The sequence below is a fragment of the Bacillus rossius genome, chromosome 6, assembly GCF_032445375.1.
Source record: "Bacillus rossius redtenbacheri isolate Brsri chromosome 6, Brsri_v3, whole genome shotgun sequence".
Classification (NCBI taxonomy): domain Eukaryota; kingdom Metazoa; phylum Arthropoda; class Insecta; order Phasmatodea; family Bacillidae; genus Bacillus; species Bacillus rossius.
In genome coordinates this window covers 54,087,400-54,104,486 of record NC_086334.1, presented here as the reverse complement: position 1 = coordinate 54,104,486, position 17,087 = coordinate 54,087,400, and the positions used below count along the sequence as shown (strand labels likewise).

Here is a 17,087-nt window from a genome sequence, read left to right as displayed (position 1 = left end):
GTGAACCAGGTGGTGATACGCAATAAGCATTTTAATTTTTGAAAAAATTAGATGCAATTATCCGGACAGTAATATCGGTTTCACTGTCAGTAAAGGATGGTTTGGAAAGGTGTGCAACGTGAGTTGAAGGTCAAGCCCGGGCGGGAAAGTCGCCAGCCAACTGACGATAAAGTACATAACCACATAGGTATTTCCCGTTACGCGGTGTCGTATTTGTCATACAAAGTGCAATGGGAGGCATATAAAGATAAATGGTGCGACATATTTATAGTTCAGTGTTATTCAATGCATTTATATTACGTAAAGTATATTTTCCTACACAATTTTGAACACATTAAATAAATTAGCCTTGCTATTTATGGAAACTAATGCTTCAGAATACGCGATTTCGAATAACACAGGCATTTTTAGGAATGAATTAGTCGTGCTAAGTGAGGGATAAATGTATTACATTTTACACATTCAAAAAAATAACCATAATCCGCACATCTTATATACATTCAACTCAAAATGGAAACCTAATAAATCAGTTACAGTAACACCGGAAATGGAAATTTGTACCTAAAAACATTTGTGAATATACTAAAATTGTCAAATTGTTTGCCAAACTTTCTACAAATGGAATTAGACGTACATAAATACTTCTCTATAATAAACCAAAAATCAAAGATGTAAAAAATATATATATATGTATATATTTTTATGAAGGGAATGGTAAAGTAAATTACAGTTATGTTATGTTAGTGTAAAACCAGCCTATATTTTGAACAAATGTTTACTGATAAGTATTTAACTTTAAATATTTTAATGCATCTTTGGCAAATCATGTATTAATTCTAGATGCAGATAAAATTAATTTTGTTTATTTATGCACCTCCAGTAAGTCAGTCGCTCCTTTACACACTAGCCATATGTATTACATTGTAATGGCATTAGAAAGAAATTTGGATTCACAAATAAATGCAGAGTTGGCAATTTCTTGCTTGTCAGTGTGTGTGCACACATCCTTCAGGCATGATTTGTTCATGTCATTTGTTTTGGCCAAAAGAATGCAGTGCTGATCACAATGCAAACCAAATTGAAATTTTATTCCACTAAAACAGCACTGCCCTGCCAAACTGCTGCATATATGAAGTTTTAAAAATTATATAAAATTATAATATATATCTATTCAGTTTTTACAGCTTAAATGCCTATCATTAGGAAATCATTTATCGTGTTTTCAGATTTAAAAAAAAAATAAAATTTATAATTCAAAAATTGATAATTCCTTTTTTTAAAATAAGTATCAATTGAAAAAAATTGTTAAAATTTTTAGTTCAACTATGATACTCATCAGCTTTGGGCATCATCTCTGTGTGTGTGTTAAGAAAATGAAGAATTTTTCTGATCTTTAATTTTTTTTTTAATATGCTTGCATAATAAGGATATGTTAGCATTTTAAAAACCTATAAAATTTAATCAATTGTGTAAAAATTAATCAATTGTAGTAGTACAGTGAGTGATAAGTATTTTTGTTGCAGGAACTATTTATAGAGTCTCTGGCGAAAGAGGCTTATAAGTTCACGGCCCAAGCAAAGAAGAAAACCCTTCAAAGGAGGGATATTGATTCAGCCATTGATTCAGCGGACTGCTTGGCATTCCTGGAAGGCACTCTGGATTAAGAGTCATTTTACGACTATTTCATCTACTTGTTTATAATAACTTTGTAAAAACAATACTCTGCCTGAAAGAAAATAAACAATGAACATGTGCCTTAACTATGTTTCTATATTTGTGTGTACGGTTAATGTTTTTTATTAAATACTTTGTTTAGAAAGTTGCATTCATCATTATGTTTTCTTTAATACTTATTGTACTGGCAAACAAAAGTTAATATACAAAGTTTTGTCAAGATTTTGAGTGGACCCTTATCCTTTTTGTTGCATTACCTGACTTTTGATCACTTTTTTTTTGCCTCAGTTAGAAAAACAGTGTCATAAATTCTGACTGTTAGAAAATGAAGTGCTAAGAATTGTTGAAGGTGTGCTAGGATTAAAGACCTTGAGAATGCCAGATTTTCCTGTGTGTATTCATTTTGTAGATGTATTTCCTTCAGTACTGCCAGTAAATGAAGGCGAAACAAGAGATATTGTTAAAGTTTAAGGCCAAACACAGTTATATACCCTTCAACTTGATAAGAGGGTAGTGATGTCAAATGGTCTAGGCTATCTAGGGCTATTTTAGTGTGATAAAATGTCACCATGTGGAATGGGATGATGTTTTCAGCTTGTAAAAAAAAAATATGGCACTTTCAATGTTTCAATTCAAATTTCTGAAACATACAGAATCAGTGCACACTAATTTAAAAATGTGTTCTTTAAACTCTGGGTGTTTATTTTCATATTATGAGATGTTGTAAAAGGAAGTGGGTAGTGGTGTCAAAGAAATAAAACAAGGTTATGCTTCATCACTATATTTAAGTATTCGTACACATCCTTAAAACATGAAATGTTACAAATGATTAATAGAAAATTCATTGACACTACATTTAACTATGGAAAAAGCAGAAAATCATTTTTAAAACCACTTAATCATGTTATAAAAAAAAATGCACACAAAATCAGCATTCCTGCATCATCACTTGAAATAATATCAGTAACAAAAAAAAAGTTTACGCACGAGATCTTATAAGCTAGTCACAACAGCTGACATGAAAACCAAACTTTTAGGCACTTTACTGCTCAATTAAAATGGATGCAATTAATTTTGAATGGTACAGAGCTACGTTTTTTTCCATGCTGTGAAATATGGGTTCACCTGAATGCAACTGACACTAGTTTCATCATTTGCAAAGCTAAAAACTGTAGGATAATTGTGGAGCCTTGCAGCAGTAAAGTACTTGTTACATGTACGGTGCCAAACACACGCTAGTTCCATCACTTCTTCCGCTTGCCCTTTTTGCGGCAGCGGCTCTGGAAGGCGTGGCTGGCGGTGCTCTCGCTGGCGGCGCCCCCGGGCTGGCTGTACAGGTTGTTCAGGAAGTCCTCCAGGTCCGGTTCGCTGCCACAACACAACAGTGCTCTCGCCAGCTTGTCACGTTGCCCCGTACTATTTTATTAATGCTTCTTTTATTATGCCTAGGCACAAAAGTATTTTTTTGGTAGTGAATATTATTAATTTGGGTTAGGTTTGGTGTAAAGCTGAATTTAGTGTTTTTTATTACCGTATTTACTCGAATAATCGTTGCCATCGCTTAATAGTCGCACCTATTGTTTGAGGTAATGAATTTGGTATTTAAGATTCTCCTCATAATCGTTGCACCCTAATTTGACGGCGACTGAGGCGCGAGGCGCGAATGGAACAGCCGTAAACACAATGGAACAGCCTGCTTTCATGTGGCGTGTGGCGCGATCGGAACAGCCGTAAACACAATGGAACAGCCTGCTTTCACGTGGCGTGTGGCGCTTCTCATTGGTCCAACCCTGAGCGGCATGTCCTAATTGGCCGTGTGGGAGAAAGGAATGTGTGTGGAAGATAAGATGCTGTGACGCCATTGTTTTATCTTGTTTGCATTGGAGTGGAAAGTACCGGTAATTGCAGAGTTTGAGAAAGTTCATTTTGTGAAAATATGGGTAAATACAATTCGTATACTGCCGCTTTCAAGTTGCGCGTAATCACATTTGGAGAAAGAGCACGGAAATCGGGCCGCGGAAAGAGAATTTTCAGTAAGTGAAAAACTTGTCCGTGAATGGCGAAAACAAAAAGACAATTTGAATAACACGTGACGATAGCGGCGACTAAGATGACGTTGACGTCCTGGCAAATTAATCTGATGCATCAGAATTTAGTTCAGAAAATGAATAGATAAACTTGGTGAGTGTTCAGACTGAATGTGTTTTATAAATGTATTTTGTTTAATGATTTTTTCGCAATGTCGTGTTTATACTATATTTTTATTTTGCCAAACTTCTTGTAACCAAAAATTGTTTTGTTTATTTTGCGCGTATTGTAAATAAATATTACGTATAATACCATGTACCTAGATATTAACTTCTTTAATTTAGCATTTTCAAGCGATTCACAAAAAATTTTTACTTAAAAAAAAATTTTTTTTTTTTTCAATTTTTCCTCACATAATGGTCGCACCTCAATTTTTCTCCTTAAAATTTGGTAAAATTGCTGCGACGATTATGCGAGTAAATACAGTATTTTCGTTTATTTGATTACTTACAATTAAAACATGTATTAATTATGTTTTGTTGAAATTTTAAGGCATATTCTGGGTAGTAAGACTATGGAACATTCGAGAACATTCTAGGTTTTCAAAGAAAGGAAAAACACAGGCGCGACACACTGTCGCCGGCAGGTTATTTTTCACGCCTCAAGTTAGTGCGTTGTTGGAAAAATCCAGCACGTGGATGCACAAGTGCACAGCAATAAACTGGAACTTTTGCTGGGCGCAGTCTCGCCAGCCAATCAGAGTAAGCCTTGAGCTGGTGTGATATGTCTTTCCAGACTTTTAGAAAGAAACTTTTTTATTCAGTACCTTCCCTATATGGCTAGGTACTGGATTCTGTATTGTGATTGGTCAGTTGGCCCGTGGGGTTGCCTGGCTTGCCTCCCTTTGTTTTGACTTTGTAAGGTAACTGCATGGTGCGAGTTAGTCGTTGCTCGATTGTCACAACATGCTGCTGCGGCAACGCGCTAAGAAAATGAAATTAAAGAAGTAACTTATTAACTTAATTTTCTGAAGTGTTTAAAATGTATTTTTTGTTCTGGGTTGTATTGCTGGGATAAAATATATGAACTGAAAATAAGGCTTGAGGTCCATAGTGTGAGCACCTAAATTCTATTCCTTTCCACTCTTGCACTTTTTCAGCCCACCCTGTACATATCTCATGGAATTGTCTGGAGCAGGTGTTGCATTCTTGGTAATAATACCCATCACCTGTACAGGCAGGTGGTTGCCCCTGGCAATGGAGATAATGGCCGCCCGCCTGCCGAGTCCACGTCTGCCTCAGAGCACTCTGTTTATGATGGGAGGGGCTGACAGTTTAATGATATTATAGTCGTATTGGACACGCAGCATGTCGAATTAATGCATGCGTATTTGTTCGACTGATTTAGTATTAACAAATATGTGTCTGGCCTTTGTATTAGTTTCAAAAATGATATCTGGCCCTCAAGAAGAGTACGACGGACTACAAGAAGCGCTACCTGCTGGTGTCGTGGGCGGCGCGGTGGCGGTGGCGGCCCGAGTGGTGCGACGGCGCCTGGGCCTGCTGCTTGCCCAGCACGATGCGGTACTGCACGTTGTGCGTGTTGGCCCGCAGGTGGCGCAGGTTGTCTGCCTGGCAGGCCGCCCACTCCGTGATGTCGTACACGGCCCCGTCCATGCAGGCGTAGTAGTGCCACAGGAAGCCCAGCATCGAGCTCTCCGCCCAGATGTCGCCCTGCCGCGGCACACGTGGATACACGCTCCACATTCACACAGTCCTGGCCGTTTCATCAGTGCTTCTTAACATAGCACAAGCCAAACATTAATCTGGGGACTTGCACCAACAGTAAAGGCATAATGATAAAGAGGTAAAAAATAAAACACATCACACCTATCACAATTCTTTTTGAAGTAACATCTGAAAAACATTAAAATTTACAACCATGCATTTATCCAACTAAAAACTACATGGGCGCAAAAATTTACAAATTGATAAATGACCAAGAAAAACCCACTAGTTACTTTAGAGGTACGTTGGTCCAAGTTTTCAGCAAATTAACTAGCACAGAGAACCACATATACCATGCAAAGCATAACTCTACTCCTCCCCCCCCCCCCCACCCCCCGTCGAGGCGATGAAAATACAACAGACTTCTGGTAAATTTCTGTGATATATTGCTAACGACTAAAATGCAAAACAATGGAACAACTTTGATTATCTGTTTGTTTAAAATGCTGAATAAAGTACTTGTGTTTTCTTGAGCTTATTAATGTTTCTTTGCCACTATTAATAGCTTTGATTTTGAACAGCTGAAAATGGTGCTTGTTTGATTGTGTACATGAACTTATTAAAGTCCAGCTTTTATTTGAAATAGTTTGTTAAGAAAAATATTGGTAAATTTACACATACAGTACCGTGATAAAATAAGAACATGGTAAAAAAAAATTTCCGGCCACATTCACGCAGTCTCTCTCACACACATGCACACTTCTCTTTCGCAGTCTCTGGTTTATTTTTAGACGCTCCCCTCTTGCCGAATTTAAGATCAAGACTGGCGACAGCCATGCAACTGACCAGAGGCAGCCGAGTAGTCGTGCGACAGGCGGCATACATCTTGGAACGACGCAAAGCTATTTTTAATTAAAAAGTATATACTTGTAAAATATTTATTAAAAACCAACACAGACTAGTAATTTACCGATATAATCGACTACACAGTGCAATGTTAATTTTTTTTTTTTACCCAAAATGAAAAAAATTTGCATTAGGGTCACAGTACATGTAATATAAAAACAAATTGGTATTATGTGTGTGACCCATACATGGGTAAATACGGTATGTTTACACTGCATGAATCATCACCATGTCCCAATGCACATATGGTAATTAAATAATAAACGTCTGAACAGTCAGTTACCTCTCTTGCAGCATGCCTTATCTTGCACTGCGCACATTCTCGAGCAGCGTAGCACGGGCGGTCCACACTGACACGGCGATGGCGCTTGCCACAGTTCGTGCACCTGTTACAACAAATAATGTTCAGATCACTGAGAGACCAGATTTTAAGTTTTAGTATTAACTCATTTCATTTTTAAAATGTGAGATTTCGGTAAGAAACAATAACACAGAAACCAAAGAGCTACACACAAAAATCTAAAGTACTTGACATCAGATTAATAATAATGTAAAGCTCTTCACACCAAGGAAAACAATCTAATAAATAAATCATCCTACCGTATGGTGTTAGCAGCATACTCCATCTTCTGATGAAGCTGAGACAGCAGATCACTCAACTCACTCCAGGCCTGCTCAACCTGCTGCGTTTCGGCAACTCGTCTGTCGTACGCTTTCCTTCTCTCCTGATTGCAAGCACAAACATCCATTATTATCGTGTTCACAGAAAAAAGTAAGGAATGCATAAATGTTACTTTACACATGCATGATACGAAAACAAATAAAAACAGGATAAGTATTTTCACGCACTGGTTCACCAATCAGCTCAAATGCATGCACCAAAATCTTGAATGCTTCTTCAGCTCCTGGTTGGTTGTTCTTGTCGGGATGAACCAGAAATGCTTGGCGCTTGTAGTACTTCTTGATGTCGTCATCGGTACAGAAGGGCGTCACTCCCAGAATACTGAACAGATCAAAAATATTCAAATAAAACAATAAAAAAATAAAGGTAAAACTAAAGGTTTCATTCAGAATCTTTTGAGTAAATCTACGGGAAAATAAAATTCACTTACAGCATACTGATGCAAAGTTTTGCCATGAGTCATTACTACAAAATTTAACATTACATAAGATAAGTTTGTTTATTTGGGTATGGCTTTACACCTTACAAACAACAAAGATGTTTTGAGATGGAGGATCCACAGCACCACACATTCAGGGGATAAGGGAAAGAATTGACATTGGCATTTAGTAGGTCCAAGAAAAAAAATATACCCTGGAATGTTTTTTTTTTAAAATTTTTTTAAATTTCAAACAAATCATGAAAAGTTGAAATCAAGATTGCTCTTCGGGCATGACCTTAGAATATAATCACGGTTTATAACCCCTGTGATAATACACAGCAATGAAAAACCCATACAAGAAGTTCATAGTTTAGATCTTTTGCTTTATAAGTTCCAATTATTTTGCCCTTGATGTATGAACAGACTATGTTTGACTCTCTTAATAAGTTTTCTAGATAAGTTTATATTTTTAAGGGAGAAACTAACCTATTAAAAAAGTTTTTACTGAATATGAATATGATCCCAACCAAAATTAAAACATATTTCCATATACAAAACGTTTGCAAAAAATAATAGTACAGAGTACATGCCAAGCAGGTTGTTAAAGTCACATCAAAGAAAAAAATTTCCTATGATAAAGACACAACACAATATGATATATGGACAGTGAAGGTTGGTAACTGCATAGTGAGTAATCTCTGAAAGGCTCTACAGTAAATGGGTTTATTAGTCATGCCTAACAAAATTACACACTGAACGTATTCGCTCAATGCTTAAACTAGTGATGGCTGATGGGTCAATTCCTGTTTTTCCCCGGTTCTCGGTTCGGTACCGGTTCTTAAAAATCGGTTCTTGGTTCTCGGTCCTCGGTTCTGACTTCAAAAATAAAATAAACATTATTCATACATTATTTATGAGGTGTTTCAGTAATAAAATATTTATTGTTTCAGCTACAAAAAAGCACTAAAAAACCTGTATCTAGACTTCCATCTTCAACAATTTATTGTTTATAACACTGAAAAATAATAATTTATTTGTATTTTTTTTCCTCAATGTTTATATTGTATGCTTACAAAGAAATGCATTGGCATAATGTTTCAGTCTTTAAAGAGGCTATCAAAACAAATTAAAAGGTTTAGTACAGTTTTCAAGCTACAGCAAACACACCAACCTATTGCAAATGTAATATGTATTAGTGAAAAATAATTCTAAATAATATATAGAACCCTTAATAAAACTAAAATTTACTATATTAATCTAGCAATTATCTAAAGAAAGCTACATACACCCTCCTTTAAAATATAGGAATAAAAAGAAAATATTACAATAATGGAAATAAATTAAATTGATGGTGAACTTTCAAAGTATTAAAATAATTAGTGGTGCACCGATGCGGATACCGATGAATCGTAATCGGCGATTATGGGTACTTTACGATTAATTGTAATCGGCGATTATCTTAACGATTACTTTGCCGATTATCTAGTGAACAAAATAAAGCAACATTTTTACATTTTTAAACGGTAATTTCTCGATGCAACCTTATGTGATAGTCGATAATAATCCTAGTTTTCCGCAACAAAAACTTACCCATTTTAAATTACAATTATTAGACTGTAGTTCAAGTTGTTTACAATAACAAATATAAATAGAAGTTAATTTAATTTACACTTTGCAATGACTTAACAGAGTATTATATATATTTTTATTTTTATACTGTTATTATAACTGTATTCTCAATTTTACCTAATCTTGTTATTAAATTCACATGGGAATAAAAATTTTTGTGTGCATTATTACACTTAAAAAAATTTGTTCATTATAATCGGTAACTGAATCGGTATCTGCCGATTATTGCTCTCATAATCGGTAATCGAATCGGTAATCGGTAAAGTCATATCGGTGCACCACTAAAAATAATACATTGTCTACATCGAATTCAGTTTGTTTGCAGTCAATTAAATTACTGTCACACTTCTGATGACATTTCTTACACAATTTGTACTGTTTTGCCGGAATAATTATACCTTACAAGTGTCAACAAGCATTTTGTTTGTTTGTTTGTAGTAAAATACATCTACCATCCATACACCACTTTGCAAAAAAAAAAAAAAAAAAAAAAACATCTTTCATCACGTGTCCGCGGGATCTTCGTCAACGCTATTACCACTAAAAACAGACGTGCCACTTTCAAAGCCATCCCGTTTGCCTAAAAGAGAAAGTTACTAGCCATTCCGCTAGATGGCTGCAGATGCAGTGAACTTATACTCCACAGCACTGCACAAATAGCATAAAATGTTAGAATGCCGAAAATTATTACGGAAATATTTGAAATCAATCATCAATTCTATTAAACAAATCTACTTTTGCACTTTTAATTGTTCTTTGTACACCAGTCACTCATACGTGTAAACGACTCAATTAGCTGCCTATTTTAAAAACCATTGAAACAAACATGGCGTCTTTCTGTGCTCATCTTTCTGCTGCATCACGTTATACAGTTGCACACATCTATGAACTACATCTATGGCACCTTCAACTGTTATGTTTTGATTGTAAAACGTACTTTGTTTACAGATGTGACGAGAACATTAAATATTTTCACGTGTAATTTATTTTATAGTTAGAGATGAATATTATTCCACAGAAGCCCAAAAAAAAAAAATTCATACCGTATTGGCCCGAATATAAGGCGACCCCGAATATAAGGCGACCTGCAGTTTCAGGAGGCCAAACAAATGTAAAAATAATTTTTGGTATAAATTAATGTGAAAATTCATTAGACATACATTTTGTGTTGATAAATTGTTTTTGCATTTATGTATAACAATTAATTTATATTTATCACATTACTTATTTAAAATAAGTTTGAATGGCCTACCCTAAAAGTCAAAAGAAAACAATTAGAAAATATTTACATTTTTAAGTATTACACTAGAAATCTTTTCGTATGTTTACTCTAATGAAGCTGCATAATTGTCATCTTCAGAGCTGTTTATTTGTCTAGGGCTCGTTCCCCGCCGTTCCACCAATGTGTGATTGTTCATTTTTCACAGTTTACTGTATCTACGAATTTAAAATTTTTACAATGGCTATTAATCCCTCTTAAAATACAGCATTTAACTTTCCGTTTGACTTAAGCTACATATTACCACAGAACAAGGCGTATTACTATTTAGTAGTGTGTTAAACGTAAAAAAAGCAAACAAAGAATGCATCTTGCCGGAACAAAACAAGTGGCTAGCTGACATGATGAAGCATACGGCCAAGAATAACTTCGGTTACGTGACCGCGTATATTTGTCCATATTACTCTCTGACAGAGAGAGTCTGTTCTATGAATTTGAAAGAATAATCTATTATAATTATGAAAGGTTTTTACATAAATAAAGAGTGGATTATTAAAATAGCTTTTGAAGCAACGTACCAAATTCCTATTAATATGGCGTCTTCGTGCGTGTTCGGCAATGTTCGTTTTACAACAAAGAAATATTGTGGAAAGACAGTTGGCAGCCGTGAATTTCCAAACATTACATCCGAAATGTTTGTAAACGTAAACAATCGTTCTGAAAATAACTGTGATGTTTTAGTACAAATATTTCCGTTAAAAATCTGAAGAAAAATTACCGTAAATGTTAACACGCGATTGTACACAAAGTACAAATATGAATTGTGAAATAAAAGGTTGCCATTTTGAGATGCTTCAACATTCACGTTTTTACTCAAGAACAAATATTTTAATTTTCAACTTCAAACAATTGTCAATTACTGCAATATTAGGTGGATTTATGGTTTTTCCCCGTGTGAGGTAACAAAGTTTTAGTTAATATAAAAAATTGTGAACGTTTTGTTAAACAATGTTTCTACTGTAGCTTTCAGCTTGGAACTAATGTTTGCGGTTCTGACGTCTTGGGTGCGAAAATAAGGCGACTTCCAATTTTTGCATCTCTCGTTTATGTAAAAATGGTCGCCTTATATTCGGACCAATACGGTATGTGAATTGGACGTGAGTTGAGCCATTTCATGCTGCAGTTAAGTTGTGAAGGACTATTTTCGTATAGAGTTTTGCTATACTGCCGGTACCGGTACCGGCACCGGCACCGACATTTTAGCTGCGGTTCTCGGTGCCGGTTAAAATGCTGAGAACCGTAGGAACCGAGAACCGGTACCGACCCATCCCTAGCTTAAACATACATGAACGTTACACAATATCTACCACTTAAACATAACCCTGATGCATCAGGTACATAAAATTATTAGAGTCTTGAAGAAAGTGTGGTTATTTTTTCTTAGAAGCAGTGATGTTTTTTTTTACGAAATTCTTAACCAAAAATAAACTTTATTTAATTAAATGTGTACCTTTTCATTAAAAATCAAATCAAATCATAACCTAATGTTTATACAAAACTTCACAGAAAATCTATTTCGTAGATGTCTTATTTTAATACAGTGAAACCCTGATTATCCGTTTTCCAATGGACCATAAGTAAAAAACGGATAATCCAGGAAATCCTACAATGTGGGAACACACTCTAAAGTTACCAAATGCACAATGTATGTACTATTGCAAAAACTTTCAGTGAATCAGTTAGATATTTCCATAAACTGACACCAGCAGCATACTGTATATACAATATCAATATTGGAAAATTATACAGCAAAACCCCTTATTTACACTTTTCATGGGGACAAAGTAAAAAAGTGTAAAAAGCGATAAAGTGTAAATAAAGGGAAAAGTAAGAAATACGTTCAAGTTAATTAAAATACAGTCGCATCCTGCAGCGTTCATAACAAATGCGGGCTACATTACACATACGCATTGCACCACAGTAAAAAATTTTTAAATAAAAGGGCCGCAAATTGGACATTTACCGTCAATAGCGCGCCGTGCGCGGAGAAAGGTCATCGTACTCAATCAGCTGTTATGGCGCGACGTACCCGCCGGCTGGCTCTCTCTGTTGTCTGAGCTGCGCATGCGCAGTATAACTCACTCAACGCTCCGCCCAGACTCGTGACGTTCCATCAGCAGCCAGCCAATAGATGCGAGCTTAGCGGAAAAAAATATAAGCTCCACCTCCCGTGTACCAGTTTTGTCCAGTTCTAATACCAGTTTATTGGTATACGCACCAGTTTTCTCGCTGCCGTGACGTGTTCAAGTTTACGTTCACCTTGATTTCTTGATACCAATAATTAATTATTTACGATCCCCAGATATAAATGGTTAGTTTAAAAAATATGCGTCAACTGTACAATACTTCCGAAATTATAAAATACGTTTAAAACAGTTACCAAGACTACGCTCATTTTATCTAGTGAAGTTTATGTCTCGTACCAGTATTTCGGCTAAGTTGTGACATAAATATAGTAACATAACGTTTATACATTCGTGAGTTTACGTTTTTCCCTAGTACATTTTAGATTGCCTCCTGCTATAATTACTCGGACTTTTACACGCCTAGGCTTAAATTATTATATGTTTAGAAATAAAAGCAACTTTTCATGTTATAAAATATGTTTATTTTGCGATTTAAAATGTTCACTGCCGACTATAAAAGTTACAATGTTTTTAGGCCTACTATCGTTGTTACGTGATGTAAATAGCGGGATGGAATAGATTTTTAGACGTAATTCGCGTGAAAGTATTGGATTGGATTAAATGGGAACCAAACGGGACCTGAAGAATATAGTGCAAATAACGGGAAAACATAAATAACGGTAACGTAAATAAGGGGATTCACTACTTCCTTAATTTTTTTAAATGAACAAAATGTGCCATCCACTGGGATGTTTGATGCCCGAACTTGCTGGAACCAAGAAAACAAAACTTTCTCAAGCTCACTGTATTTCGACTGTCTTGCCATTTTCCGTTTTTTTGAAGACTGGCCGAACTGACTTGCTTGTTTCCGAATCTCATTTCTTCTAGCGAAGATAGAATTAAGAGTCGATGGAGGAATACCATAGCGCTTTGCCAAATCAACCCGTTTATCGCCTGGATTTTTTTCAATGGCATTTATAATTTCTAAACGCTCTTTAATGGTTTTAACCTCTTTTGTAGGCCGATACATATCAATGAACCTTTACAAATTTCACACGTGCATTAGAGTTAAATGCGTAAAGCTAATTTACCGTAAACAAAGAAAATCTCGCGCATATACGGCCGGCCACGGAAACGCTAGGATGAACAATTTTGTCTATGTTTCTCGCAGGATTTCACTGCCGCTAAATAGAAACGTGTTTACGTTGGGATAGTATGTACAGTATATCGACCACGGTTATATTGTTGTGTCGATTATCGCACAAAGCAAGAACTATCGTGCGAGCGTTAGCTTTCGTCTGTTTTATCGAAGTTGGTGAACCTGTTAGCAACAGCGTCATGCTCACTTTATTAGTTTTCTTTTAGTAATGGCTGCCATATGTAAATATTGGTATTGTGTGTCGTGTAGACACGCGTAAACTGGAATATTTCTCGGGAATTTGAATGTGAAATCGGTAAAAAGCCTGTAAAGTTCAACCCGTTAAACCGGGTTAAAAAATATTCGTAAACGATGGAAACGGGATTTTTTTAACATTGTTCTTGCGGGATTATTTTTGGGACCACGGACATTGAACAATAAAACCGGGAAATTCTACAATGCGGGAACGAATAAACGAGGTTTCACTGTACGTACATTTAATACTAAAGGTGCCGAAACATTCTGTTAATGTTTAATTTAGTCATCTAAAGACAGCTTAGTGAAATTTTTGGTTTCTTTGTTTACGAGATCTTTCGTCACAAAAAGTGATTTACATGACCTCTTTTAAAACAGCAAGAGGCAAATGTCAAAAAAAAATTAGTTTAGCCACTGCAGAAGAAAAGCCATCATTCACAATCAAGCATATAAAAAGTAAGTAATACTGCGATATACGGTGGTCGCCTGGGTGGAAAGAAAAGAAGATGGAGGGATCATGCTACAAACTCCATTGAGCACCCCCGCCCCCACTCCACCATGCCTTCCACAAGTGTTATCCTACCTTACTTCACCCATGCCGGTTAGGGAGGCAGCCAATGTGGCATTAAGTGACATAGTTTAGAGGTAGATCATGTAGTTTTTCAATCTAGGTTACAGAGGAGCAACTACAAACAGTGCCACAGCAGGGCATATGGACATTTGCCAATAAAATATAAATGGTTAGAGATACAAAATTTTTTGTATAAACCTTTACTATTCATAATAAAAATTTTAACAAGTTCCATTCTCTGCATTAACATAATCAAATGAAGAACAGAGGTAGAAACCTCTGAATCTTTTTTATTTTATTTTGCTTGGACAAAAAAAAACTAAAAATAATAAAAATTGATACCTATATGGATCTTTCCCTTTGCAAGCCAGAAGTCTCTTCATTGCCTCTTCTCCAGTAGATGGTAGCGAAATGTTGTTCTCAAGACCTGGAGGGAAGCCATCTTTAAATCTACCAGAAGTATCCTCCTCTTCTGTGGGTGGAACTTTTCCTTTACCTATTAAACAAAATTTAACAACAAAAATTTTTTTCATGGCATATCAACTAAAATTGTTAGATAAAAAAAAAAACATAATTGTCCCAAGAATTATTGTATAAGTGCTGGAGTAAAGATTATACCACTGAAGAGTTAACAAAACATAAGTTAAAAGGGAAACTGGATAAAATGTATGGTAAAACATTCATGTGCAACCTGTAGTCTAAAGTTGAGCAGTGCATTGTTTGAACATGTACATCACTCTATCAAACATATTCGAGGATTAAAATAACAATTTAAAATGCTTGTCTAAACTATATTACATAAAGATATCAGTATTATTTATCAACTACATTCAAAAGAGCATAATCAAAATTAATGGAAAAATTGAATCTGGTTGAGTTATAAATAGGGGTGTGCGGGAATAGGTTTTTGTACTGCGGGAAATTTTCGGGAGAAATAAATTATTCCCGCGGGAAACGAGACGGGAAAATTAAAAAAAAAGCAAAATTTTAATTCTAATATGAGAAGATGGCCATTTAAATGTTTCTTGCAAATTAGTTGTTTTTTTAGCTGCTATTTCTTTTGTCTGCTTCACTTGCCCCGTTTTTCAGCGGCGACTTCATATTTTTTAGCATCCTCAAATTCTTTTTTTATAGAGGGATGTTTATTGAGATGTCTTAGTAATCCAGACGTGCTACCATGCTCGCATTTCAAAAATTTTTCACACGAGACACACTTTGCCAGGGATTTACTGTCTATCAGACGTTCAAAATACTTCCAAACACCTTTAGGTTTACAAGTAACAAGCTGATCGGTTACGACCTCCATTATTTGTTGGCTGCTAGTTTGTTTTAATATACAACGGCATCAAAAATAGGAACAGATACTTTGCACAAGCCTTAATAATGTAACGTCAGCCGACAAAGCCCGCCAAACTAAACAGTAAACAACTACGTTTTTCTCCCAAAGCAAAATCATAGATGTTTAGATACTCGTGAGCAGTGGTGTAAAACTACGTGATTTCATATTTTTCAAAGTGCCAATACAGTTCTTTACACCGCCACTGCTATCAAGTAATGAGAACGGTTACGCTTCGTTATGTAACGCAAGTCTAGTATTTCTTGTATCTTTGGCGAAAAGGTTGGATTGCGCATGTGTTTTGTTTGTGTCTAAGGACACACAGTGGTTTTAGGTTAAGTATTCGATGGTGACGGCAATAACGTTATATAACTGACTATTCACGTATCTTGCAAATTTGTACCCTTGAAGAAATATATTTATGAACGCATACAATATTTAAGGTACTCCATGTACGTTTTTTATATTCCAATTAGATATGTGTAAACGATTATCATAATTCACTGCACACCACAGCTGTCGCTACGATCGGCATACGTTTAAAAGATGTTTTGCGTTTAAATAGTACAGAAACGTACAAATCCATAAAAAATCTTGTTGTAAAAACGGTTTGAATTGATAGAAAACATTTTCACATTAGTAAACATTTGTAAATTTTTAATCAATTTCCCGAAAAATTCGGGAGTAATAAAATTCCCGCCCGGCATTTCGGGAAGCGTCGGGATCCCGCACACCCCTAGTTATAATCACATTCATTTATATGAACATGCATTTCATAGTAAACGAGGTCATTAGAGATACATAATCACATCAAGGGAATCAGAGGTGTGTGGTAAGAGAGGAGTGGTAGGGAGAGCCACTGTCGAGTTGAGATCCAGTGGGGAGAGTGAACTGTGAACTAAACGTAGGAAAGATTCATTTGTGAACAGATATTTTAGATGTTTTTGTTTTATTTAATTACGAGTGAAAATGTTAGTAATAAATAAAACTGTATTCATTTAATTGGGCTATCCTATCCGAAAATGTTTTCCCACTCGTAACATTATCGAATGTGAGCCGTCTTAGGTACGGCGCCATAGCAGTGACGGTCATGGCATGACTGGAGCATACAAAGATGATACTGTGGTGGTTTGCCACTGCTTACCGCAGTACGGAAGTGAAGGCACTACACGTGGCCTAGTCCTCTACCCAGGAAGGATACACATTTTTTCAGAAAGTTAAAAGTCCCCATTCCCGTCACCGGGAATCAAACCCAGAACCCTTGGATCATCAGCCAGAGACTCTAACCACTGAGCAAACAGTTCAGACAATAAAC

The 17,087-nt window shown here is 35.8% G+C and overlaps 1 protein-coding gene across 2 annotated transcripts in view; it reads right to left on the bottom strand.

Moving 5' to 3' along the window:
- Positions 1 to 2,439: 2,439 nt before the first annotated feature.
- LOC134533199 (uncharacterized) overlaps positions 2,440 to 17,087 on the bottom strand; it is a 43,425-nt gene continuing 28,777 nt past the window's right edge. For both annotated transcript variants that reach the window (XM_063370575.1, XM_063370576.1), the window contains exons 6-11: positions 14,779 to 14,932; positions 7,185 to 7,338; positions 6,936 to 7,060; positions 6,619 to 6,721; positions 5,200 to 5,435; positions 2,440 to 3,042 (exon numbers count right to left, since the gene is read on the bottom strand). In XM_063370575.1, coding sequence (XP_063226645.1) covers positions 2,919 to 3,042; positions 5,200 to 5,435; positions 6,619 to 6,721; positions 6,936 to 7,060; positions 7,185 to 7,338; positions 14,779 to 14,932 — 896 coding nt within the window. In that variant the 3' untranslated portion in view covers positions 2,440 to 2,918. The remainder of the gene's footprint in view (positions 3,043 to 5,199; positions 5,436 to 6,618; positions 6,722 to 6,935; positions 7,061 to 7,184; positions 7,339 to 14,778; positions 14,933 to 17,087) is intronic.